The sequence below is a fragment of the Copadichromis virginalis genome, linkage group LG9, assembly GCF_057382275.1.
Source record: "Copadichromis virginalis isolate Kocher_CV1m ecotype Utaka linkage group LG9, C_Virginalis_male_GT1.1, whole genome shotgun sequence".
NCBI lineage: Eukaryota > Metazoa > Chordata > Actinopteri > Cichliformes > Cichlidae > Copadichromis > Copadichromis virginalis.
Window position 1 is genome coordinate 24,658,982 of NC_140626.1, and position 26,880 is coordinate 24,685,861.

General features: G+C 39.2%; 3 protein-coding genes across 6 annotated transcripts; all 3 read right to left on the bottom strand.

Moving 5' to 3' along the window:
* Nucleotides 1–5,949: 5,949 nt before the first annotated feature.
* On the bottom strand, nt 5,950–16,900 carry LOC146701924 (uncharacterized). 4 transcript variants are annotated; one of them, XM_085468347.1, is made up of 16 exons: nt 16,390–16,900; nt 15,423–15,463; nt 15,142–15,206; nt 14,884–15,026; nt 14,630–14,678; nt 14,222–14,432; nt 14,029–14,115; nt 13,501–13,644; nt 11,796–12,493; nt 11,052–11,576; nt 9,825–10,389; nt 9,650–9,720; nt 8,432–8,572; nt 6,517–6,677; nt 6,321–6,411; nt 5,950–6,178 (listed from the first exon to the last, which is right to left on the bottom strand). In XM_085468347.1, the coding sequence occupies exons 1-16, from the start codon at nt 16,411–16,413 to the stop codon at nt 6,096–6,098; spliced, it is 3,099 nt and encodes a 1,032-aa protein (XP_085324473.1). In that variant the 5' UTR covers nt 16,414–16,900; the 3' UTR covers nt 5,950–6,095. The 4 variants fall into 4 exon arrangements, with proteins under 4 accessions (XP_085324473.1, XP_085324474.1, XP_085324472.1 ...); XM_085468348.1 differs by having other exon boundaries at nt 15,187–15,206; nt 15,423–15,466; XM_085468346.1 differs by having other exon boundaries at nt 15,423–15,466.
* A 2,154-nt stretch (nt 16,901–19,054) lies between these two features.
* On the bottom strand, nt 19,055–21,381 carry LOC146701925 (uncharacterized). Its single transcript, XM_085469218.1, has 7 exons — nt 21,282–21,381; nt 20,897–21,041; nt 20,630–20,743; nt 20,359–20,503; nt 20,081–20,229; nt 19,517–19,656; nt 19,055–19,392 (listed from the first exon to the last, which is right to left on the bottom strand). The coding sequence occupies exons 1-7, from the start codon at nt 21,379–21,381 to the stop codon at nt 19,241–19,243; spliced, it is 945 nt and encodes a 314-aa protein (XP_085325344.1). The 3' UTR covers nt 19,055–19,240.
* Nucleotides 21,382–23,234: 1,853 nt separating this feature from the next.
* On the bottom strand, nt 23,235–24,974 carry LOC146701926 (uncharacterized). The gene is made up of 7 exons (XM_085469219.1): nt 24,872–24,974; nt 24,638–24,782; nt 24,444–24,557; nt 23,963–24,107; nt 23,721–23,869; nt 23,500–23,639; nt 23,235–23,386 (listed from the first exon to the last, which is right to left on the bottom strand). The coding sequence occupies exons 1-7, from the start codon at nt 24,969–24,971 to the stop codon at nt 23,235–23,237; spliced, it is 945 nt and encodes a 314-aa protein (XP_085325345.1). The 5' UTR covers nt 24,972–24,974.
* Nucleotides 24,975–26,880: the final 1,906 nt, after the last annotated feature.

Here is a 26,880-nt window from a genome sequence, read left to right on the forward strand (position 1 = left end):
GTCTGAGAGCCCCCTCTTTCTGTAACCGCAGGTGAATCAGGTCATCAGGGTGAAGTGTTTACATTTTTCAGACTGCTTCCATATTATTGCATCATAATGATATTTGTAGAAAAGGTTAATGTCACAAGAAGTGACGTCAGAGGAAACCTTTTCTTATTTACGTCTAATTTTTGATTACTGACTTTTGACAACACATGGCACGTAAAATATTCTTTATCAGTGCTTTATTATATATTATATTAGCTTGAATAAAACACTGGTGCAGTGCATCACCAGATTTATTAAATCTACTTAATCAATGTTCATTTTGATGAATGCTCCACTGCAAACTATTTACAACATAGTTAGACTAAACGAACAAGGCTGACTGTTCAAACCACCTCTTTGAGTTTTACTGAAAAGGTTTTTGTGTGTGTTCAGAATGTATTCTTTTCCTAACACAGGCTTGGATTAATAAACTCAATCCAGTCTCCCTTTTTCTTTTTCTTTGTTGTTGTTGTTATTGAAATCAAATAATATGTCTTCCTGCTGCTGCTGAGAGTGACTCCTACACAGCTGAAGATAATTATTTCACTGTTAGTTTTTACTCCAGTCTGTTTGCCCAGTAAAGTGTGCGCAGTCTATAAAGCCAAGTCCGCCAACCTGAGCGACTATATTTGTCCCTCTCATACAGGACTGTAGCAGGGGCAAGACAAACGTTTTAAAATTACAATTTTAATCAAAATTTACACTCACCGGCCACTTTGCTAGGTCAACTTTATTAGTACCAGGTTGGAAACAGTCATGATAAATAAAACAGTCTGAGATTACATGAGCTTTGTGACGTGGTGCGTTATCCTGCTGGAAGAAGCCATCAGAAGATGGAAACACTGTGGTCAGCAACAATACTCAGGTAAGCTATGGTGATTAAATGATGCTCAGTTGGTACAGAGGAACCCGAAGTGTGACAAGAAACTATCACACCACTGCAACGCCAGCAGCCTGGATGAATCCTTGCTTGTTGTTTATGCCGAATGACCCTACCATGCGAATGTTGCAGCAGAAATTGAGGCAGATCAAATGAGGCAACATTTTCTAGTCTTCCGTTGTCCAGTGTTGGTGAGGCTGTGAACTCTAGCTTCAGTTTCCTGACTTAGCTGACAGGAGTGGCACCTGGTGTGGTCTTCTGCCGCTGTAGTTCATCTGTTTCAGGATTCAATTTGTGGTGCATTCAGGGATGCTCTTCTGCATATACTGGTTGTAATGAGTGGTCATTTGAGCTAATGTTGCTTTGCTATCAGCTCAAAGCAGTCTGACTATTCTCCTCTGACCTGTAGGATCATTTTTATCCAGAGACCTGGTGCTCACTGGACATTTTCGTGTTTTCAGGCTGTTCTTTGTAAACACTAGAGATTGTTGTGTGGGAAGATCAGCAGTTTCTGAAATACTCAAACCAGCCCGCCTGGAACCAACAACCACGCCAATTTCAAAGCGACTTAAATCAACTTTCTTCCCCATTCTGATGCTCGGTTTGAACTTCAGCAGGTGATTCATTGGATAATTTTCTGAACAAACAGCTGAACAGCTGTAAAAAGTGGCCAGTGAGTGTTTAGAGTTTTACGAAAGTCTGCTAATCCCTATTTCTTAATCCGAGAACATCAATAAGTCAAAATGAAGTGGTTTTATTTCAGGATATCGATCCTGTGATAAAACTAAACTGTTTGGACATCTCTGCATGTCTTCTGTGTACACCCGCACTGCATAATGGATGTGCATATGATTTACTTCTCTAATAACTAAAACACTGCGTCTGTTTGCAGGGGCGTACTCCTCAGTGCAACTCCTGTGGATAATTTTTCAATGAGAGATATTCAAATTCTGTTTGTGCCAAAAGTGTCAGTATCCTCTGTTAGCAGGGGTGTAAACAGGATGTAAAACAACACACTGGAGTTCAGTGACATGGGAGACAGGGGTAGGAGACTGGCTCTTTCAGCTGTTCGACTCAGGGTACACATCAGGAACACAAACATGTGTTTAAGGATTAATTAAAAGGCTTTATTTTCCCTCTCAACGAGTCTTTGTGTTAAAATTTCAAATGAGCATTAAAAAAACGATTTCCTGTTATTTGCCTGAACATGAAAGCGCTCACTGATTAATAAAGGGTGATTCATGAAACAACACAACAGCTTTGTTGCAAATTGGTTTATCATACACTCACGCGCCCATTAGCAAGTGCCCCAAACAGTTACTTGGAGCCAGTTCGAACAAAGGCAAGGAAAATGATCAGTGCCTGAAGTCGGGTCCAAGAACTGAGACTAAGATTAATGACTGAAAACTTGAATAGGCTTTGTTTGGATAAATGAATTCATGGCAGGCTCAGTGAATGCAAGCCCTGTGTGATGTCTGTAGGCTCAGACTGTTAAATATACTCACTGGCAGCCAGGTTTCTCATTATAAATGCTGTCCATGGTTTATCCCAGTTGCTTTAATTCAAGATTAGAAAGCTGTGATTGCTATCCCGACTCATCGTAGCTTAAACTCTGCTTAAACTATCTCAGAAATGTAAACACTGGCTCTCCAGAAGTTGTCTGCTAATAAGCACTTTACTCACAAAGGACCTGTTTTTGCGAAAGAAATCAAACATCTGAGCAACAACTTCCTGCATCAAACGTTTCTCGGCAGAAAGAGATAAACACAAAAGGTCATTCATCTCTCCCGAGCACGCCTGAAGCCACACACCTCTGCTTTGCACTTTGAGCTGAATCACATGGAGTTTGATTGAAATCAGCTTTTAAATATATATTTATTTGCATCTGATTACATTGCAAGCCCTGGGTGCAAAACATAAAATACTTCTTTTCATTTTCTCATGTTGACATCTTAGGTGAAACTTTAATAAAATACATGCTGATCCCCACGAGGTATTAGACCGGCGAACTAAGCGCCGTATCTGTGGCGGTTAAATGAGTCATTATGCGGTTTTAGATACACTTATGTCAGATGCATTAAGGAGTAGAACTGTGAGTAAGAGAGTGCATTTCGTTGGCAGAGGCTGAGGTTAAGCTCTGTGTTAGGCAGACTCTGGATACATTATTCAGTGTCTGTCTCACCACTTAAACCAACTTATCTGAGAATGGGAGTCCACATTTGCACTTTAGCGCAAACTAAGACAGCACACTTCTTTCACTCTGTCACTCATTAGCCGAGGGTTTTTCAAACTGGCTTGCAGCTTTGTTCTTAATTTTGGTGACTGAAATATCGTTAGACTTCTAAAGGAAATTTAGCACATGAATCTGTGCGTTTGAAAAATCGGCAAGACCGAGGCCTAATCATTTCTGAGTGTCTATGTTAGAGCTCAAGCCACAAGTTCCTAAGGGATCCATGTGATTTGAGCGTTTAGGCTCAAATTAGGATTAAAAGTTCAAATCAAACACTGCATCCTCTCACATTGTCTTCCGCTTCTCTTTCGGGTGATCTGCCTCCATCTCACCCTATCCCTGTCAACTGTAACAACAGCTCTCCCTGCAGCATCCATAAACCTCCGCTGTGGTCTTTTCCTGCTGCTGGGCAGCTTTAGCTTCAACATCCTTTGTCCAATATATCCACTATCCCTCCTCTGCACATATCCAAACCACCTCAGCCTTGCCTCTCTCATTTCTAATTCTACAATTTTGGTCACTTGCATCAAAAATCTTAACATCTTCGATTCCAATTCAGCCTCGTGTCTTTTTGTCAGTGCCAGTGTCTCCAAACCATACATCATAGCTGGTCTTGCCATCATCTTGTAAACCTCCCTTTTCACTCTTGCCGCTATCCTTCTGTCACAAATCGCCCCTGACAGTCGTCTCCACCCACTCCACCCTGCCCGCACTCTCCTCTTCACCTCTCTCATGAACTGTCCGTTGCTTTGGATGGTTGAACCCAGCCATTTAAAGGCATCCACCTTTACTATCTCTGATCCTTGCATCCTTTGCATTTCCACCAACCTCACCTGCATTCTCTTTTTTAAAACGTGAGAAACACGAGGAGACGGTTAGTGAGCAAAAATTCACTTTGACGTTATTCTCTGCGCCCTGCTTTTCCTTCACAACACCAGATCAGGCTCGATGTATTTCGCTCACTTCCTTGCACAGATGTTGCGTTACAGGCGGCATATTACAGTAGTTTATAATTAAAGACCTTGGGAGGCTATTCCCGTGAATACTCTGGAGGTCCACACACATCCTGAGTGAGAGTTCCTGCCCCGAGGAGAGTCAGTCCGTGGGTGCACTATGCAAAAACCAGACGTTCAGAAGTGATGAATTATCAAACCGGCAGGTGGTTGGATCCTCACCGTGGAGAAGATTCATTTCTCCTTTATTTTACATTCAAGTCATGGGTGGTGATCAGTTAATTAGCGACTATCAGCATGCCTGCACCAGTGATGGACGTTTTGTAGCCTGCAGAAACAGACGTCTTAATGGAAGTCGCTTCGCTGCACAGCGAAAGATTTCCAAAGCCACTTGTGTGTGATACATTATGAAGGAGAAGCTTCAAGGCTTAACCCCAAAGTTCTTGTTTAAGAAACATGTTGGTATCATTGTCTCATAAACTATTCAACAGTATAGTGGGGGAGAAAATACCATATTCACTTACGGAAACATGATTTTGGCTCCTGAGGTAGTTCGGTAAATATTTAATGACAGAGCAGAGCTGTGGGTGTGACTTAGTGCCTGCCAGCAGATGTGTGAGCTTTGCTTTAAAACAAACATATGACAAACGCCCGTTTATCATCAGTTACTTTTGGTATGACTTTACTGCACTGCTCTCAGTGATGTGCTTTTTATTTCTTCCGTGCGTTACGTGATCGTTACTTGGTCAGAAATTTCAGCTGGTTTAAATCTTTTTTATTTCTTACACATCCTTTATATTGCATTTCACAGCAAAAGCCTTGAGTGTACCAAAACTTCTATAATCCATTATTCTGTGGATTCTTGCCAAAGGAAAGACAGAAAGGTGCGTTCAGGTGAGGGGAGTAGTGTGGGGAGAAGAGAAACGCTTCCAGTGGAGTCCAAGCTCGTGTCGCATGTCAGATGAGTCACACACAGTGCTAAGTAATTTTAATTTTTTCTGCAAAAAGATACAATACTGTATCTTTTAAATATAGTAATATTCAAAGGTAGTCTTTAAGGATGTGAAAGATCACTGGTAGCACGTATAATGTGTTTACGTGTGGTATTTCTCATCTCTTTATCTTTTTGAAAGATCACAATTCTTTCAAACTTGACGTGAAAAGAAACTCAGAACAGAGGAAGAGGCAAACATTTCTGGCAATGCCTCTAACATGACATGACTTCTGAAGGGCAGTTTCTCTAATGACAAACCGTCTGTGCACACCTGTGGACCCGTAACTCTGAGTGCATTCACAAGTCAGGATTTCACTGAATGCTGTGTTTCAGTGAAAATCTGAGAATGTGGCAAGAAAGGTTTTAATGATGCTTACATGTCTACCTCCACCTTTCACTGCATATATCCAAGTGCTGGAGACTGAAACTAAAACATAATTTCAACATTATTAAAAATAAATGGCCTCTTCTACTTAGATTACAGCCAGATATGGCTCCAGAAATGAAGGTCAAGGTTAAATGCTTAGCCAGCCTTTGTACTCTCGTCCTCCAAGGCCTGGTATATTGTTTAGAAGTTTGAAGAGAATCATATAAAGTTTTACTGATTTTCACATTTATTGTGACCTTGACCCAATTTTCACAAAAATGAAATCAGGTCAAACTGTTATTGGCATCTACCGTAACACAAAATTTGAACAACATATCTTGAGAACTGTGAATGCCAGACAGCTAACAAACACACCTTTTTCTTCAGAGGGGGAAACAAAACCACCTCCAAACATCTTGAACTAAAATTATATCCGAATTTCTCGATAGTCACGCTCTGATAAAGACGCAGTTTAACGCAGGCTTTGGAAATGGCAAATACGGTATTTAAAAGCAAACTTTATTCAAATATTTTACATTTTTACCAACATTTTCTTTCAGTTTTATTTCCTAGAATCATAAACTGAAGTAAGTCTTAGGAAAAAAAAATTACAGCCAATTTTCTATTTACATTTTCACAATGCATCAGTTTACAGTTTCAACTAACATTCTGGTGAAGTACAGAACCGCAGGCTGCGCAGTCAGATTCTTGATGGCGTATGCATGTCCTGTAAGAAGAGAACAGTAACTGTAAGAAACAAAAAAAGCATCAAAAATATGTGCCTTTATCACTAAACCATGTTAAAGATCTATTATGTATTTGCAAACGTTTTTATGATGAGATCTTACAGTAAATGTAAATATTCTTACCAGACTCCACCACAAAAGATTTTCCAGGACTGAAGCATGACTCACAGCCATCGATGGTCACACCCACTGAGCTGGTTAGTAAGTTAAAAACCTTTAAAAAGACAGAAATAAATAATGGAAATACTTTAGGACTGTTGTATAAGAGGCCTAGTTACTGCATAATTATATGCAAGAAACAGAATAAAGTAGTACTCACTGTTGTAGCACTGTGGTCCACCCAGAGAGGCTTCTTCATGAGGGATCCCAGCAGCAGCTTTCCACTACAGAAGGAGTTGGTGCTCACGTCCTCTTGGAGGCCCATAGCTCTGTCTTGATAGAAGTACCAGTCAAACTGGTCTGGAGTGACACCAGGATCGCCTACAGTAATACAAAGAAGACATAAGGATCATTAGATGACATAACTTTATTTATTTAAAATGTCTTGTCTACATTAAAAAGAAAGCAAACCAAATTAGACACATAAATGCTTTGAGTTTTTTGATGCAGGCATTTTAAGTATTTTATTTTGATCCTAACTGACAATAAAGAGAAAATTAATAAAAGACGTGATGATCGATCTGTCCAGTTAGGAAGGATAAACTACTGTGAATCCTTTTCAGCTGTTTTGGTGCAAGTGAAAGTGACAACAGGTGCACTGGAGCGGCCACAACATGGTTTTAACAGGTGTTTGCCATGGACCACCGCTTTCTCCTTATCCCTGCTGACTGATTGTTCTCAGTTTGGCTTTTTGCTTGTGTTTTTGTTCCTGCTGGTAACATGAGATGATGCCTCTAGCCCAGGGGTGGGCAATCTCAGTCCACGAGGGCTGGTGTCCCTGCAGGTTTTAGATGTGTTCTCGAACCAATACAGCTGATTTAAATGGCTAAATTAGCTCCTCAACATGTCCTGAAGTTCTCCAGAGGCCTGGTAACGAACTAATCATGTGATTCAGGTGTGTTGACCCAAGGTGAGATCTAAAACCTGCAGGGACACCGGCCCTCGTGGACTGAGATTGCCCACCCCTGCTCTAGCCCATTCTGTTTGCAAAAGTACTGTAGTTCAGCTCCTCCAGGATGGCACATTCATATGTGTCGTTACAAGAAGGCTTGTCGTGTCTCCCAGCAGAGTCTAAAGAGCGTGGACGAGATAACAGATGGGCCGTTACAGGAGAAGAGCCGAATAGGGCCATAGAAGGTCATCAGCCCTGCAGCAGAACGGATATTGACTCCTTTGTGCAGGGAGACGGATGGCTGCAAATGTCCCCACAAAATGACCAAACTGTCAGAAAAAGACTCCATGAGCATAGCTGAGGGTCCTTTAGTGGGACCTTTGCTCATAGCTCTGCACCGTGCAGCTCAACTGGCATTTGCCAGTGATATATCTCCCCATACCATCGCTGACCCACGGTCAAACCAGTCATGCAGGGTGATTTTGAAGGCAGCATAACATTTGCTACAAACGGTTGTCTTGAGACTCTTTCACATCTGTCACATGTACTCAGTGTGGCCCTGTGCTCATGTGCTCATCTGTGAAAAGAGAGGCCAGTGGCGGTTCTGCCTGTTCTGGCGTCCTCTGGCGAATGCCAATTGAGCTGCGCAGTGTTGAGCTGTGAGCAGGAGTCCCACTAAAGGAAGTTAGGCCCTCATGGCATGCTCATGCAGTCTGCTGCTGACAGCTTGGTCAGAAACATGCACATGAATCGCCCACTCAAGGCCATTTTGTAGACCTCTGGCAGCGCTCCTCATGTTCTTCCTAAAACAAAGGAGCAGATGCTGCTCCTGCTCTGTTGATCCCCTTCTACGTGCTTGTTCAGGAGTCCTCGGTTAATGACCCCTGTCACGGCATCTTCTCCACAGTCTTGAGACTGTGCTGGGAAACCTAGCAAACCGTCTTGTGATACGCTGTCCTGGAGGAGTTGGACTACCTGTGCAACCTGAATGGACTGCAGACACTGTAGCCAATCTGCTTTACAAACAGCACAAACCACATTTATGACCAAACAGTTTATTTTATTTAACAGTGTAAAAGACAACAGACATTTAAACACCTGTATCTGTGAAGTCAGTGCAAAAACAACATTTGGAAATCATTTTTTCTTATTTTTTCTCTTTTCTTTCTTAGAATTTTCTTACCTTCTGGTGTAGCCAACCAGAGGCTCCTAAACCACTCAGCCAGGTTGGCCATATCCTTCCGCTGTAAGATCAGCGGCTTGAGGGGAGGGGCACAAAGATCTGAAGCAGAGAGCAGAACTGTGCTCCTGGATGACGGCAAAACTGGAACATAATAAAAATAAAACGCAGATATTTATAATGAAAAAATAAGGTTTTTTTAAACCATTCGGGCACGCACCCAAACAGTGATCACACTTTCAGATATTTATCATTTATATTCAAGCCAACTGAGGTTAACAAGGACGACCATTTTAGGGCTGTAAATATTGCAGTATGAATGCTCGTATTGCCAGCCTGACAGACGAAAATGTCAAATGTGACGGATTCATTTCATTAATTCAAGACTGAACTCACAGTGACACACACTGATTCATCCACAACAAACACTAGATTAGACTTCAGCCGGTTATACTACTATTTAACAACAAAGGAAAAGCTTCAGCACTTTTAAATTCCTCCTCTAATGATTCTGAATCCTTTCAAAACCATTTCTGAGTCTCTTTATCTGTTTGGTAGTTTGTGGGACTGACAGTTTTTTTCCTAGTTGGTCTGACATTGAAAATCATTGTGAAAAACAATTCTGCTCTCAGTTATTTACTTATTCATCCAGGTTTTAAAACGTGCCAGTGCCCCAAGTTCCCGCTTCAATTACTGATACTATAATATTTGTAGAAAAGGACCGTCCACAAACACTGCACTTTATAGTGGTTTATCTGACTGTCTGCAGATGCCTGCAGTATCAGAAACACTGAGAGGCTAGGAGAGATTATGAATGAAATATCAGATGATCACAGAGCTTAATGGTTCTGGGCATGTCACCAGCTTGAAGTCTGACCCAAAATGGAAAGAATTTCAGGGCCTTGAGACTTATAAAAAACAATAAACTGCCTTTTTTTAAATTAGCAAAATACTTAAAGGGGTTTTGATTTCAAAACAAGCCAATAACATTAAATCCTTGTTGATTAGATTTCTTTCTCATGTAAAGTAAAAGCATTTTAATGACTTCAGCTCATCCCGTCTCATTTTTACTACGAGTGAAGCAGCCAGTGTTTGACACTTTATACTTTTCTTTACACTTTATTAAATGTTATAGTGAAGCTTTCTTTTCAGAGAATTGTGTAAAATGTTCTTTGAAAGATGAAACTGTTGGAAAATGTTTTAATGTAATTTAAAACCCACTTATGCTGTCAGCGTCTTCATAGTCTTCCAGCTCAATCATGGAGGACGGTCCACTCCTGTGGACTTGTGACCTGCCGATAAAAGATGAACGACAGTCAGAAATATACTGAAAATATAATAAAGACAGAGGTTAAGAGTAATTCAGGCTTTTCCTTGCATGTCATGTAGCTGATACCTGCTGTCTCGTGTGGTCTCCTGGTTGTCTGGGCTGTTGTCAGCTGCATGAGTGTTACTGCCTGCTACACAGATTTCCTCAGACGGACGTGATCTGACATTACATCTGTTAGTCTGACGTCTGTCCACAGTCGAAGACTCTATGACTGAAGCAAAAATGTCTCTAAATGTTGCCAGAGAGCGTTTGACAGTCTTAGGAGTGATCGGTGACTTTGCTGTCAAAGGAGGCACTGGAGCTCCTCCTAGAGGTTTTAATGAGACTGCCGTGTTGCCATTTTTGGGAACACCGAGTCTGGGAGATTTGCTCTGTTTAGACTGTTTCTTCCTTTCTTTTTTAGGTTCGGGCCTCTTGGGATGAAGCTGCTGAGGCTTTGAGGACACGTTCTCTAAATCTTCAGCTACGTTGTTGACAAGCCACCAATCGCCCGGGGCTCTCCTTCTCCGTTTGGCTGAATCTGCTTCCGTGAGCCGCTCCTTAGGTCGACTTTGCGACACGGGCGCTTTTGGTGTGGCTGACAGTTTTCCAGTAGAATCGTGCTGATATACTTTCTGAAATATCTTATTTCCTGTAACAAAAAGCACATTTCCTTTCCATTCTTTGCTACTTAATATTTCACACCAACTAGGAGGCAAACAAGGAGCACTCTGAGAGCGCAAACATTTAAGAGAATACTTTAGTTTTACTTTTAAGTTAACAGTTTTATATATCGCACTTTTATTTTGTTTGTGCTTTATGAGTACAATAAAAGCAAGTGCAAAGTACAGCCTTTTTTCATTTGCCCTGGTGAACCTCATTTTAATATACCGGACACAATTTTTTTTTCTTTATGTGTAGCATTCATTTCACTGTTTAGTAAGTTACATTTGTGTTAAGTTTTAAGCAATAAAAAGAAAAGTTTCTGATCCCAAGTTTATCGTGTCTCCTTATTTTGCCAATTCTAGACAAATAAATCATTGAGTTGACCTTGAAGAGCTTGGTGGATCTAAGCCAAATTTTAATGACTTGTTAACACTATCACAGTATTAACTCATAGCCAACAAGATTTACCTATTTTACTTTGGAAGGCTAAACTACCTGTCAAGACATCTGTTAAAAGTCGATCCAACACAAAAGGCCAAATTCTCTTTATCTACACATGCATCAGTACTAAGAGTCCAATAGCACAATATATAAAACATCAGTCACAGAAACTCCTCTGTAGTACTGGCACTTTTACCTTGACCTTACCTGAGTTAAGGCTGTGGTCCCTCTGAGTAAAGACCAAAGGGCTAGACTCCTGGTCCAATTCTTGATCCGGGACCTCCTGCTGCTCCGGCTCGTCGGCAAGCTCCGGCTCAGCCGTTACTAAATCTTTATCAATTGCTTTCATCTTGTCTAACTTTTCTCCTTGTTTATTTCCTTTTTCGCTCTGTTTTGTTTTCCTTTTTTTAAACTCACTCGTCTCCTGACTGGGCAACACTTTAAGCCGTTTCTGATTTCTTTTCTTTGAGGCTTTGTCTTTCTTTGCTTTTGCAGGTGAAGGAACTGCTTCGCTGGAGTCTTTAGGTTTCTGTTTGGACTTCTTTTGCGTGGCCTGCTGGCTGTTGTCCGCTTCCTCTGTGCTCTGAGGGCAACTCAACCACCACTCTCCTGTCGATTTCCTTTTCCTTTTCCCGAGAACCTGACAGTCTTCAGATGAAGTCCCTTTAGAAACAACTGACTGGTTGTTTTGTTTCACCTGTCCGTCTGTTTCACAATTCATAGCTTCTTTGTCTAAAGGGATCAAAGGAAAAACATATATAAAGTAAGCAAAGTAATTTTAAGTGAATGAAGGAAAAAATTGTTGCAATTCCAAAAATTAACATGTTTTGATGATAAAGATCAAAACTTTAATCAAACTTCAAAGGTTAAGATCACATAAGATGACAATAGCTAGCACAAATATTCAACAACCAATTATAGAAGAGTTTTTAGGAAGTACAAAGGACTCACCAACAGTAGAAACTATGTCTTCAGTATCTCTGTGCTTGTCACTGGTCTGCTCATCAACATCCTTAACAGTAGGTTCTCCCTGCAGCTCTTTCCTGCTCGCCTTTAACGAGTCAGCCTTCTGTGTCTTGGTATTTTCTTTACCATCTTTTGAAGACTTTTGTTTCTTTGTTTCAGCAGACTTACTTGCTTTCCTTTCTGTTTTCTTAGAGGGTTTCGCTTTTTCTGTTTTGCGACTCGTTGTGTCTTCAGGCTGATCTTCTGCTTCATCACTCTCCTTTGACAAAGTTTTCTTGAGCTGCTTCTTCTTTTTTACTGGCTCTTCTTGAACCAATAAGTCACCCGCAGGAGCATCTTGAGGAGCAGGAAGCTTATTTTCCTCATTTCTAGGCCCAGTCTCCTCACTGTTCTTCTCTTTCTTCGTTTTCTTCTTAATTTTCTGATCAACAGGCTGATCTTCCAATTTACTTTTTGACTTTTCTTTTTCCTGCTGTGGCTCTGGCATCTCCAGTGATCTATCCTTTGTCCTCTTATCTGAGCTGTCTTTGTCTGTGCTGGGAATTCTGCTGTGACTTTGTTTCTTACTGGCAGCACTTTTACTTGGGATGGAAAACCACAGAGGTGTATCATCTTCTAGGATCATAAAATCATCCTCTGGTTCAGGGGGAGGAGTGGGTACTTTGACTTGTTTCTTCCCAGAACTTAAAAAAAAAGATAAATACATATAATTAATTTTTTTAGGAAAGAATGTGACTGAGGCCACGTGGTATTATGTGATCAGTGTTGGGGAGTAATGGAATACATTTAACAATGTTACATATTTAAAATACAAAATATGAGTAACTGTATTCCGTTACAGTTACTGTTTAAAAAGGTGGTATTCAGAATACAGTTACTTTGTTGAAATAAATGGATTACATGGCAGTCTTTTCCTGTTTCATATGTTAGGCTATGCCCTCTCTATTTTTGGTAATTCCACGCCAGTGGAAACCCAAACAAAACACGCATTAAGAGGCTCTGTGTCACCGAGCAGAAACGGGAGCTGGAAGCATGTAAATATAATAATAACCACTGCAGCCAAAAAGAGTGCCTGACGAGCCCAGCTGTGAGTAAGCTATTAAGACTCGACTGTACACCGTGTTCGTGTTTTCCTCTGAAACAATAAGTTCCGTTGGAGCAGGCTTTCAATGCCTCTCTCTGTCTCTCGCTAGCAAAGTTGACCCAGACAACAAAGTAAAGCTAGTTTTCAGTTACGAGCCCGACACAGAACCCGACGTATTAACCAGAGGTCCCTTTACTATGGTTTGGAGCCGCAGACCTGTTTTCTATACGCGTGAAACAGTTTTAATACGAGATCACTGCAAAAAGTGCAGCCTTACCTAATGTCCACCTACTGTTACTTATTTATATTAAGATTTAAAAATCTAGTTGGTATTAGTATGATGAATAACCTTCAGTAAAATAAACAAATCCCACAGCAATAGTACATTCATGTAGTTGCAAAAAGCATGATAATATATTAAGTATTCCAAAGTATTCAGAATACGTTACTGTCATTGAGAGACATAACGGAAAACGTTACAAAATACATTTTGGGGCATGTAATCTGTAGTGGAATACATTTTAAAAGCAACGTTCCCAGCACTGTATGTCATGCAGACATGTTTACGTAGACAAGTTATAAAGGTGTCCTCTGATCTCAACTCACCTGAAAGGTTTTGACTGTGCTGCATGTTTCAGTTTCTGCAGAAAAGCTGTCATATCTTTTCCCGCTCGTGTGGATGCCACAGGAGCTGCGACTTCAGGCTTCCGGCTCACTGTTTGAACAGCTGGCTGTGTGCTTTCTTGACTCCTGTAAACAAAGAAGACATAAAATGTGACTGAAATAATCAAAACGTTTTCAAGAGCGACCAGAAACACTTCCCTATCTTTTTGAATCGTTGTTCCTGCCTCCACTGATCAAAATGAAGCGTATCACCAATACAGTATGTTTGATGTGCTATATAATCCCGTAGCCTATAAATATTGTTCATCTTTGATTACTGTTGTGCAGTATTGCTGTGTATGTTCGTTTAATTGGGGAATTTTTTTTAAGTAGAAAAGGGCAAATGGCAGATGGCAAAAAACTAAAATATCTTGTACAATTAATGGTCTCATATGGTCACATTTATAGCATCAAAGTCTCTTCCTCCTGAAAAAACACCCAACGAGGTATTTAAATGAAAAGCAACCTTACCCTTGTAATTCAATCTCCTTCTTGTGGCCAGATATCTTTGTTAAATCAATCTTGCTTGGGGGAGACTCCAATCCAGACTCGCCGTTCCTAGAGAACAGGATTAGTGAAAGATTTGTGGAAAATAAAAAAATAAAAACATGAAAAATTGTAGAGGCAACATTTCCTGCTAGGAACTAAGTATGAATTTCCGTACTCCTCTGTGACTTGTCCATTACACTGGGGATTCTGGGTGGGTAGAGAGTCTTTCTTCACCTCTTCTATTCCTTCATATTCACACATAAAAAGAATTGGGGACACAACTTGTGCTTTTTCATCGTCCTGCTTTTCTTCTTCAGCAGCCAAACTTTGTTCTGCTGGACTGGAAGTCTTTACTGGGTGATGTCCTTTAAAGGGGATGTCCAAATCTGCAACAAGAAAAAGCCCAGTCCTAAACAATTCATTTATTTCCCACCTGTGGGACTAATAAAGGTCATCTTACCTTATCTTATCTTAATTTAAAAAAAAAAAAAAAACACAAACAAACAAAGAAACAAACAACAACAAAAAAAACACACACACAAGGCATATATTTTCATTATGAACACAAATTTGAGTGTCTTACCGATATCCAGTTCAGTACTTGCAGGATGCAAGACATCTCCATCATCTCCCTGAAGAAATTCAAAATTGTGAATTAAAATAATGAACACAAATTACCAAAAATATTGTCTTGTTCAAAAAAGGACTCACGGCTGAGCCAGTAAACAAGAATTCATTAGAAAGTGTGTTTGTTTTAATAGCTGGACTGCAACAGATGTTTAACACTAGAGCTTAGGACATGCATGCAATATAAGCAGAAGTATCAACTGACTGTACCATTACTAATTGGTGTCCTGGAGGTTTTTTTATCAGCTGTCGCTCTGGGGGGACCGAGTCCTCACTCTTATTCTGGTGTATTTCTGAATCAGAAGTCTGGAGCAGAGGAGAGGGGGGCTGTAGATTTGCATGTGAGGCTGAATCTGGAAAAAACAACAACAACAAAAAAAAAAAAAACAACAGTCGAGAAGAGGTTAATAAAATGGAAATACCTAATTTATAACAAAGAATTACACCAATCGGATGAATATCACTCACCCATGTCATCAAAGATCTTATCAATATCTTGCAGTGTCAACGTACCTTCCCAGTGCTTAGCTGGGCTGAAAAACAAAGGTAAGAATTAAAGGGTAATTCCAAACTTTTGTAATTTCGGTTCTGTGATATCAAATACAAATAAATCTGCAATAGCATGAATAAATCCAGAAAATGAATTTATGAAGCTCATAGATATTAAAACACACACACACACACACACACACACACAAACGTTTAACTAAAATAAAACAGCTACATTTTAGAAACGTGTTTAAACTTACCTTTCATTGTCAGTAATGTAACAGAGCTTCCTCTTGGGTCTCTTCTGTGAAGAGAAACCAGCTTAGAAACCACTCCAGGATTAAATGAATAACTATGTTGACTTAGCAAACACAGCCCCTGTTCTAATAGATACAAAGGGTCTAAAGAGACAACAGATGTAAGGCTAAATGATCAACTCTCTAAAACTTTACAAGAATCATAACATTCATGGATGTAGTCAAGTTCACTTCAGTTTTGTTTATATATACTGTGACTTCCCAATTACAATAACAACAAGTATCTCATAAGAGTCTCTGTCCAGATGGTAAAAATAAATCCTACAATATTAAAGAGAACTTAAACAAACAGAGCAAATGCTTGGTAACTGGCAATCCCACATTTGTTTGACCCTGGTTTAAATGAGAAAGGATTGATCTTTTCAGTTAACCCATTTTTGAGGTTCTGCACATTTCCAAACCATCCCAGCCTTGCCTCTCTAACTCAGTTTCCAAAACACTTAACCTGAGCTGTCCCTCACATGTACTCATTTCTAATCCTGTGCATTTTGGTCTCTCCAGTGAAAATCTTAGCATCTAGGCCTGCCTCCTGTTTTTTTTTGTTTTGTTTTGTTTTTAGTGCCACCTTCTCCAAGCCATGCATCATAGCAGGTATTACTACCATCAACATTTTTTCACTGTTGTTGCTATCCTTCTGTCACAAATCACCCCTAACATTTGTCTCCATCCACTCCACCTTGCATGCACACAGGTGCTGCAGAGATTAAAGAATGCAGTCCTAATATTAAGTTTAGAGGACGAGTTAAATGACAAGTCATGTTCAAATGGATACAAAAGGCGATCGGTGTGTGTAAATAAAGACGGTAGTCTGCAGCCAGACTCGGAAGTTTAAAAACTTGTCACCGGGAAAATGTCCTGGGCTAGGGTAATGTTTGTAATAAGTTTGTGCAAAAGCACGAATAGAACTTACTAGGACTGGGTACTCCATCTCCATTTGTGTTAGCTGGCTGTCGTTCTTTCAACAGTATGGTTAGCCGACTGTTTCCGACCGCGAGACCCGAGTTAACAGGTAATAATCATTTCGTGTTCGTTTACTCTCTAGTTTGTTAGCCCTCACGTGAACACCTTAAAAAATCATGTAAAAAATAACTATTTAGCCATACAAAGACCAAATATAACGTTTTCTTCTAGCCAATATCCTCCGTTAGCACAACAATGGCGCTGTTTACAGTTTGTACTTCACCCGCGCACTCTAGAAAACTAAAGCGACATTATGCCCCGAGTACTGACTCAAAGGCGGGAGTGTCGCGAAATTGGCACGCTGTAATTCACAGTCCATGTCTTCTATAACATCGCTGTGAGTGTGTTAATTAAGTAATGACTTGAAAATAACTGTCTAATTGGTAGGGCCTACTGATTTTTAACAAAGTTTTGGCTGGCAGCGGACTTGCAGCCTGAAGAACAACGCACAGGGAATCAGTGTTCACTCTTTTCTTCTTCTACATATTAGTTTCCGGCAGATTAAAGTTGGCGCTTTGCCTACTGCCCTCTACAGTTTAAAGTCGGAACCAGCATCCTGCACCATATACTGGATAACAAAATCAAAATCAGAATACAGTACTTTCCTAAGGAAATTATGTGGTTACAGTTGCTCCAAGAAAATAACAGTAAAAGACTGAGCTAAATACTATTACAATATTACAATTTATTACTAAGTTTACAAAATATAGGAAATAGCTCTAATAAATAGCTTTCCAATTTCATATGGTAAGTATGACTGTGCAATGACAATAAAGAGCTATCTTATCTTAATATATACAAATACTTATATTTACTTAATTATAAATAGCATATTACAGAGGTGAAATACACATATTGACATAGTAGTCTAAAATTTAAAACTTTGTTATTTGTTAGGTTGGTCATTGTAGGTCATTGTAGAGGTTGTGCAAAAGGGTGTAGCTGTTTCACTATTTCACAACAGAACCATGAACATGACTTAACTGACTTAATTTCTAGGCTTAATGGATCAGCCGCAGTCAAACAGCCAAAAGCTGTGCATTAATGGCAAAAAAATATGGCTGTTAGCTGCTGTTTATATTAGCTGTTTCCTCAATGTATTTATCTGGTGAAATACGTTGTATTATTTTGTGATTTGTTAATTAACAAGCTACACAGCTTTGAATGAGGCCTTTAACCCTTTCAAGCATAGTGGTTACTACAGTGGACAGCTATTCAAAGGCTGTTTTCTCGTATTTGTGTCAGTGTTGATGGTGTACTTGCACATAAACTACTACGTTGGACACTCATGTGCCACTCCATACCCTGCCACCCACTTTTCAGGCAGTGTAAGTGCACAAACCATTTCTTATTTAATTAAAATTGAAATTTCTCTAACTGCTTAGAAGTTAAAAAAAATCTTTTTTTCATGCCTAAAGATGAATAAAAATACTGAGGTTGTCATAATTCATGCATGAAAGAGTTAAATGGTTGTTACAATTACCAGCTGTTGCCGTTTACTCCTACAAACGTCTTTTCTTTTGGTAAACTGGGTAAATATCTTCGTTTTCATATATACAGATAAATGTTAAGTAACGGCAAAAATTTGGACGCTATCTTGAGAAAATGGAAATGATCGTCATGTTCAAATGTGTAACATTTCACTGAAAACAAGTGCACACTGATATATGAAACTTAAAGTTTATTTGTACTTTTTAAATATGACATATAACTGATTAAAACATATGAAAATGTTTCTCCTTCATGCATATTAATGTGTTGCATATAAGCTCTATGGTGTATGTCATTTGCTATGAAACCACAGCCTGCACAGAACTCATCCCTAGAGCAGTAACATAACACACCCATATATGATCTGCATGGGATATAAAGAAGTTAAAAATAATTAAGTGCTGTAAAGTATGCACTGTATAGAGTATATGCTCTAAATCAGGGGTGTCAAACATAAGGCCCGTGGGCCAAATTTCAAATGCAGCCCACTGAATGGCTTTGGAAAAGATAAAAGAGGGTGTAAAGTCTGGACTTTTAACTGTATTTTCATAAATTTTACAGCATTTCCTACTGATAAAGGCCTCTCCCATGGCCATACACTAAGGTATTTAAATAATAGATAAACAATTACACGGCATAAAGATAACAGTTTTTTCACTTTCTGCTATAGAAGTTTGTTTTTTTACAATGGGTCCACAGTTTTTGTTAAGTAACAAAAACTTTTTTATGTTTTATAATTGCAGGGCAGTCTGGGCAATCTGCAGCCAGAACCTTTTTGCAAATTTTACACATTTATTTTTACAATTTAAGCCCAAAAGAGTCATGCTGACAGATTTTTTTCATTTGCTTTCAGGAACATTTATTTATCATGTAGAAAAACTGAGATCTACAGCTGATATTTTCCTTCTTTTCTTTTATTAACATATCTCAGGGATTTTGTGTGTATTTACATTTCTTTACACTGATAGAAATGTAAATGATATAGTGATATAGTAAAAGTATGTTCTCTAACGTTACAAGCCTTGTATTTTTTAAATGTAAAAAAAAAGGATGCTTAAAATAAAATAAACGAATTTTTAGCTCATATCTTAAATCAGAAATAATATTTTATAAAACCTTGATTTTGGAGTAGCAACATTTATATGGTGTTAACACTGAACAAACAGCTGTGATCATGTATGGTCTATTTCACAATAAATATGTCAATATTAAGAAAACTACATTTGGCTTTGGAGTGTAAGTTTGCACTAATACAAAACAAACATAAATATATATTCAGTCATTTGTTATACATAATAGTCTTATGCTGCTCAGCGAAATATCTTTTTCTGCTTCTTAGCGATCTCCATCGGTTCCATGGCTTCAGGATCGACACCTTCATAGAGTGGCTGTTTGATGTGTCTCCAGACCACCAAACTAACCCGAATCACAAACAGCACACAGGCTGCAGCCAGCAGCACAGCTGAGAGAAGAAAATCAAATCAGTACAGCTTTTGCACGTGACACACGGTGACACAGAGCTCATTTTGTGGGTGTATTTATCTAAAAAGTTTAGTGTGGATGCAGGGATTTATGTGAAGTCTTACCAATGAAGACGCCATTGCGACTGGGTGATTCAGCATCATAGTTTTTGTCAAGGTTTCCAGACAGCGCCCAGATCACAACGGGGTAGGTAATGCAGACGTACCGCACATGCTTGTCGAGGACAAGATTCTCTAAAACAAACCTATGAAACACAAAACGCGTCGCTTTAGCATCTCAATTTTAATATGTTAGATTCTAACATATATTAATATGTTAGAAGCCTAAGAGTTCAACCAATTCTACTCCAGTCATATGGATAAAGATCATACAAGGTCAAAGGCCATAAGTTTTAGCTTTCATTGGATCATCTCCAAATTTTAAATATACTAATCATTGGGGGAAATAAGCGCGGTCTTTATTTGAACTCTTTCAAACATTATTGTTTTAAACAAACATTATTTGACAAATATTACAAAAAGATTAATATACTACATTAGCTTTCCATACTGATGCATAAAGCATCTGAGTTTTAGTGTAGCCGTTGCCCTTCAAAGGGAATTGGAGGGAACTGAGCTCTCTCAATGCTCTCGTTTGGGTTTTTTGGGGTTTTTAAGAAGCACACTCACCATCCAAGCAACAAAATAGTCAAAAGAGAGTATGAGAGTGTGGCAGCATCGTCTTGGGACATGTCTGTTTCATAAGCCAGTACAATGGTCAGGTTGAGGAGGGTTGCAACAGTTGTCCAAGTCGTGTATATCATGACACCATTCTGGACCTGCAAACAGATTTTTTCATGGAGTCCAAGCAAACATTATATTAATAATGTCTGACCACAACAGGCTAATGTAACTTGATCTACATGCAAGATTAAAAGCTTAGCTTACAGTTAATAATGCACACTTACCAACACCCGGAGGAGCCACAGGTCTGCTTTGTGGTATTTGTTGAGCCAAGCTCCATAAACGTGAATCCCATGGCAGATGAAGCATATCATGGAGTAGTTAGTGCAGATGATGAGGATGAGAAACACCAGTGCAGGAATCATCAGTCTTTTTTAAGGATAGATACAGCAGAAAAACACATTTAATGAATCTGTTGAACAGCTTTCATTTACATCTTTCACAGCCATGCATCACTGCAGGCTTAACTCACACACGACACTCAAAGACTCTTACTCTCTGTCCCAAACCAGCAGCCAACCAATATTGACGCCCATGTTGAGACACCAGCTAATAAAGAATCCATAAGGCAGTACTGCAGGAGTGCAGTAAACATATCCATATCCATTCCTAGAAGATAAAAAGTTGATCAACAAATCTGTGGGAACAGTTTTTCAGTGGGTTTTAAAAATAGACTGAAGAGACCTGGATTATATCTTATATCTGTGCTTTAAAAATAACACTGTAGTTTTAAAGAAGAAAATAAAAAGAAGTGGACACAACTTTCTGAAAAGACCCGCAACAATGTAGATGATCATGAAGATCAGCCAGATGTAGATGAGGGTCCAGATGAAAAATGTCCATCCTGAAGGCGTAAGCTGGGTGTCAAACAAAGCTGAGACATTGGCTTGGGTGGTGTGAAAAGGACCTTTGTGGAGAAAAAGGTTCGATTTTAGGGAAAGTTGACTGTTCGCGGTGTGTTTTCACATCCTTCACATCCAGTGTGTGAATGTGTGTGTGAATGGGTGGATGACTGGATGTGTAAAGTGCTTTGGGGTCCTTAGGGACTAGTAAAGCGCTATACAAATACAGGCCATTTACCATCCTCTACACGAATATCAAAGATGCTGAACACAACTGACAAACGGCTAACAAAGTTTCAACTTACTAACTCCAACTACAGCCAGCCCATTAAACACCAAGCTCACTACAAAGGCAGCTAAAGACATGAGTACTGCAGCGATACGTCCTGGGTTGTGTTTTCCCATCACGGTCCTCTTATTCTAAGATGGGAAGAAAAAACATTTTATAAAACAAAAGCAGGAACAGGAAGAAGTGGCAATCGATCACTTTCACACAGTTAACACAGAAGCCACTTAATATATCTTTAGACATTTATCAGAAGCTCTTTTTACAACTTTTATCAAAGTTTGCCACCATAAAAAACAAAACTACACCAAGAAAATTGACTCTTCTTAAGAGAGGGCCAGATAGTAATTTTTAAATTAATTTTTTTAATTCCTGTGTGCATTATCCACACGACATACATGTTTAGTCCGGTCTACTAAAACAGCGTCCACATGATGAGATTAATAAGACTTACCTGGCTTTGCTCCATGTTGTGTAAGCCGTGTGAAGATCAAGAGTAACTGCAGAGGACACGGGACCAACTTTTATATAGAGCGACTAGTTGTGCAAGAAGGTTTATGACTCTTCAAGACATCACGTGCATCTCTTATCCTCTTTACATTTCTGAAACAATCAATCATAAAACGCTGATAAATATATCTACTCATATATTAAATAATTTTGAAAGCACTTATATACAAGTATGTGTTTAATGAATTACAGTTTACAGCATGATTTTATTATGTTATTACTTCCTATTTGTCTCAGCCCTCCTTCATTACAAAAATTACTTTTATACTGTATAACTCGGAGTTTGAAGGTCCTTCATCGGGTGGCGTGGCATGATAGTAATCCCTGGTTATGTATAAGGTCATATCTGATGATGAACACACTCTTGAAAACAGGGTTTGTGGAATATACAGGTAATTGCTTGCATAAGGAAATCAGTGGGTGGAGGTCTGTGGTTTTTTTTAATCAAAACTTTTTATTGATCTGCAAAAACAAAAAAAAGAGCAAAGCCAAGATAAAAAGATAGATTTGATGAAATTGTACAGCTTTTTAAATCTAAGTAAAGAGCATAATCCACATATCTGTGTAAGTAGACAACAACAGATCTTGGAGGCAGCCACACAAATCCACCCAGCAACTAGATATAGATGCAGTCTGCCACCAGCAACTTGTGCTGTTTAGTGGAATTTGTTTAAAAATATACATTAAAAGATTATTAAGGTGTACAACCAACAGAGGCTGGCTCTGAAGACTTAAGACTGACGTGACAAAACCAGCGGACTCAGACTGGAGCAGAAAACACGCATAATCGTAAACTTTGAACACAACTGAGATTTGTTACCTTTGTGCATTTGTTGACTCCGTTCACGTTTTTATTCGCTTAAATGGTTTTATTCCCACAGCGCTCTAAATAGTAATGCATTTACTTACAAGTGCAGTGTGCTCTTAGTTTATGCAATAAAGATGATTTTTTTATGAGGCTGATCAACAATCAGCTCGAGAGCTCCATTGTGTGTGTGTGTGTGTGTGTGTGTGTGTGTGTGTGTGTGTGTGTGTGTGTGTGTGTGCGCGTGTGTGTGTGTGTTTATTAAACATAACCATATGTGTTAAAATGACATTTTTTAAATCTTATCATCCATCCTTGTCATTATTAATGAATCTGAATTGCTTTGTCTTCTCTCTTATTGAACAGATGTGCTGTCTGTTAAATAACTCAAAAAAGACACCATTAAAGTCAGTGTTAACGTTTATTTTTACAGCTTATGAAAGAAAAGTAAATGAAAGCATAACTACATTTTTCATGTTTATGTGGTGAAATCAGAAATACACACTTTATTGCAGTTTATACTTTTTGACAGGTGTGAACCTTCAGCTTTATATATCACTTTATGAGGCTTGATGATATTCAGCTGAGGCTGGAGTCATTTACAATACAGCCCTGGTATCATACAGAAATCATACTGCAAATCTTTTCCTCGCTCTCTCACTTAAATATCTTTTTCTGCTTCTCTAAAATCTCCATCGGAGACATTTTGTCAGGGTTTACGTCTTCGTAAAGCGGCTTTTTCATTTGCCTCCAAATGACCAAACATATCCGAGTGGCACACAGGGCACAGGCTACACCCAGCAGGGCAGCTATAGTGGAAAGAAAATATCAGAGCGTGGCATCAGTGTGCATCCACATATGAAGTTATCATTTATAGTCAGTGCTATAGTGTCATTGAGACCGGTTGATGGTTTATCCTCACCGATAAAGATGTTGTTGCGGGTAGGAGCTGCGGTGTTGTAGTTTTTGGTGAACACCCCTGTCAGCGCCCAAATCACAGTGGGGTAAATGCTGAAGATGAATCTCACATATTTTTCAAGAATGGAGTTTTCCAGGATGAACCTGTGAGAGAGACGGCACCTTTTATTGATCCATTTTTTCTAAAGAAGTCGCCCTTGTTGTTTCCTCTGTTTGTCAACTTACCACGCTATCAGCACAATGGACAAAACAGAAAGAGCAAGAGTGGCGCCGTCAGCGTGGGACATGCTTGCATCATACGTCAGCACAATGGTCAGGTTAAGCAGGGAGGCAATAGTTGTCCACGTTGCATAGATGGCAATGCCGTTCTGAATCTGCAATGAAGACAAAGCAAAAGACAGAGATGCTGAGATTATAACCATGTACATGAAAAAAAAAGAAACGCAAACATCAGGTGCCATACTAACCAGCAGATGATGGAGCAACAGGTCTGTTCTGTGGTATTTGTTGAGCCAAGCTCCATAGTTATGCAGACCGTGGCAGGAGAAGTATATTACAGCGTAGTTAGTCAAAGCGATTAGGATGAGGAAAGCCAGCGCAGCAGGTGTGTACCTTGAGCAGGGATGAAAGACAGAATTTGACCACAATGAAAACAATTAACCTGCATGTTAGAAGCTGTGTTTACATGCTTCTTGCATGGACATACTTATTTTTCCCATTTATTGCATGATTTCAGGTCAATCTTATCTGCATATTTAGGCCAAGAGGGCCTGACAATGTGATTCAACACAGCTTCATTTGGTTACTCAGCTTAGGTGGACTAACCTAACTAATCAGCACTATATCCAGCCCTCATTTATACGCCCCCTTTTCTAATGCAGCAAGGAAAAACATTAATCAATACTATGGCTTTTTAATGATATCATTTAAAACTCTCATCACACTCACTTTCTGTCCCACAGGAGCAACCATCCAATATTGACGCCCAGATTTAAGCAAAAAGTTACAAAAAATCCGTGTGGCAAAACTGCAGGGCTGCAGTAGACATAACCATAGGCATTCCTGCAGAAAGAGGTAAATGTAGACTTCAACAAACATCATATAGGAGAAGAAAAAATTTGTCTCAAGAATAAAAAACTTACTTCCTAAAGATGCCTGCAAAGACATAGAGCACCCCTGAACCCATAAAGATGTAAATGATGGACCAGATGGTAAAAGTCCACCCTGAAGGCGTGATCTGGGTCACAAACTCATCTGAAATGTTCGCGGTGGTGGATAAAAATGGATCTGTGGCGCAGAAACACAGAAATCAGAGAGAGAGACAGAGTGCTCAAAGGTTACAACGTAATTCTAAAAGTATTAAAAGCCAGACTTACGTTTTCCTAACGCTGCCAGAGCAGACAACACAATGGTGACGATGTAGAAAATCACTGCCAGCACTATGGCAATGGCAAGAGTGATGTGGTGTTTTGCCATTTTTAGTAAGCCAGTTTCTATAAAACAGAAGAATTATAATTGAAGACAAATTATAACAAGTTTCTAAATTTCATATTAACAAGTTGCCATCAGTATTACATGTCACTAATCAGAAGAAGCCATGACGTACCGTTTAATGTCTTTTCTTGACTGAAAGCACTGGAAGACTGCTGTGTGGGGTGGGCTTTTCTTTTTTACATAAAACGAAGCTGGTTTTGTAACAGTGGAGCTTTTATAGCCCTGTAGCACGTGTACACGTTTGACATCCTCCACGTGTCCTCTGTTTTCGGCTGATTAACTGAACAAAAAAGGGGTAAAACAATCCTGTTGCCGAACTCACTCAGCTTTATAACCATCTTCCATAACTTTAAACATACATAAGAGCTGGACTTTGCCCCAGCAGTCGTGTTTAGTAACAAGTTTTTATCGCAGACTCGTATCAGCAGCAGGTGAGACCAGGGAATGAAGAGCCAAAGGATTATATCAGCTTTAAGCAACTTAACCCTCACAGTTATGAAATGTTGGGTAGCTGCCAGCTGGAGATCTATGTATCCCAATTCTAAAACTTCTACGGGTAAATGAGAAGAGCCAATGATATGTTTGCTAATGACAGGCAAAATAAATCAGCTAGGATTATATAGAGCTGGAGTGCACATGAAAACAGAAGGTCATGTATGATCACGCACATACACAGAAGGCCACACACACTCCACATCAGAGCAAGACTTTACTAGAAACACATGTAAAATGCTGCACTGAGTTAAAAGTTTATGATCACCTGTTTGGTCAATTTTCGTTTCTTTCAGCTGTTTTGTTTCTTATTTGAATCACGTGATCCAACAAAAGATATCTGTAATATATAAAGTTCTGGTCTTTAGGACATATTTTTATACATCTGTGGAGCATTTAAAGATAGTGGAAGTAGGTTAACTGCACTTTTTTCATACATTTCCATCTGGAAATTAATATCCAACATTGTTTTTTGGAGGATTCTTAAGGGGAAAAAAACAGACGAGACTGAGACTGAGCTTACTAAAAAGCACCACTGAACGACACAGGAAATAATTTCCGTTAGGGATCAATAAAGTATTCTGATTCTGATGATGTTAACATTTCAATAAGTATGTAATGTCGTATTTAAAGGCAGTTTGTTGTGGGGGTGTTACGTCCCTCTGCAGCTTCTAATCGTCTCAGTGTTTTCAACTGGTGCTAATTGGCCACACCTAGTCAGGTGTGGATAAAAGCATACCTGAGGCAAGCTTTCCGGCAGTGCACTAGTCTTTGCCTTGGTGGCACCAGCCATTTTAGCCAACCTGGTTTTCCATTTTAGGATGAAACCTCTTCTCACCCACACTCTGTTATTCATCTCCTTTTTTTATGTTGCGGCTTTTGAGCCGGGTCGTAACAGGGGGTTTTACAGTTTTTACAAAAAAGCTTGTTTGCATGTTATCGATTCAAAACCTGCGATAATGTTCAGATTTATGTGCTGGATTTGTATTCAGATAAGCTTATATTTAGAAATGTAGGCTTTATAATGCATTTTTAAATGTATGCAAAAGTATTTAAATGTACATTTTTAAGAACTTGTATTAGGAAATTAAATTGTCTTGATATACAACACTGTGCAAGCATCTTGAGTGACTCATTTCTTAATATTTCGCTTCCAAGGAGCCAGATTTTGTTGTATTTTATCAACTTAATATATATTCATATGTCTGCTCTGTCACACATACACTCATTTCTGGTAATCAGATGGCATCTAAAAATCTTGGCTTTATGTCTGAATGAATATTTGGGTCATTCTTCTGTAAAACTCAGGCTGGAGGCTGTAGAGGAGCTTTTCTGTATCATGTTCTAAACAGCACAAGTTTTGATGCATGCAGTGACATTGACACGTAGTGAGCCACAC

Coding starts and splice junctions, on each gene's coding strand:
- LOC146701924 (XM_085468346.1), bottom strand. CDS start 16,413: ATGGAGATGGAGTACCCAGTCCTA. Junction 15,027..15,141: donor TAAGATCTTTGATGACATGG/GTGAGTGATATT, acceptor TGTTTTTTCCAG/ATTCAGCCTCACATGCAAAT. Junction 10,390..11,051: donor GGACCACAGCCTTAACTCAG/GTAAGGTCAAGG, acceptor TTTTTGTTACAG/GAAATAAGATATTTCAGAAA.
- LOC146701925 (XM_085469218.1), bottom strand. CDS start 21,381: ATGGGAAAACACAACCCAGGACGTATCGCTGCAGTACTCATGTCTTTA. Junction 21,042..21,281: donor GCTGGCTGTAGTTGGAGTTA/GTAAGTTGAAAC, acceptor TTCTCCACAAAG/GTCCTTTTCACACCACCCAA. Junction 20,744..20,896: donor GTTGCGGGTCTTTTCAGAAA/GTTGTGTCCACT, acceptor TTTATCTTCTAG/GAATGGATATGGATATGTTT.
- LOC146701926 (XM_085469219.1), bottom strand. CDS start 24,971: ATGGCAAAACACCACATCACTCTTGCCATTGCCATAGTGCTGGCAGTG. Junction 24,783..24,871: donor TCTGGCAGCGTTAGGAAAAC/GTAAGTCTGGCT, acceptor TCTGCGCCACAG/ATCCATTTTTATCCACCACC. Junction 24,558..24,637: donor TTTGCAGGCATCTTTAGGAA/GTAAGTTTTTTA, acceptor CTCTTTCTGCAG/GAATGCCTATGGTTATGTCT.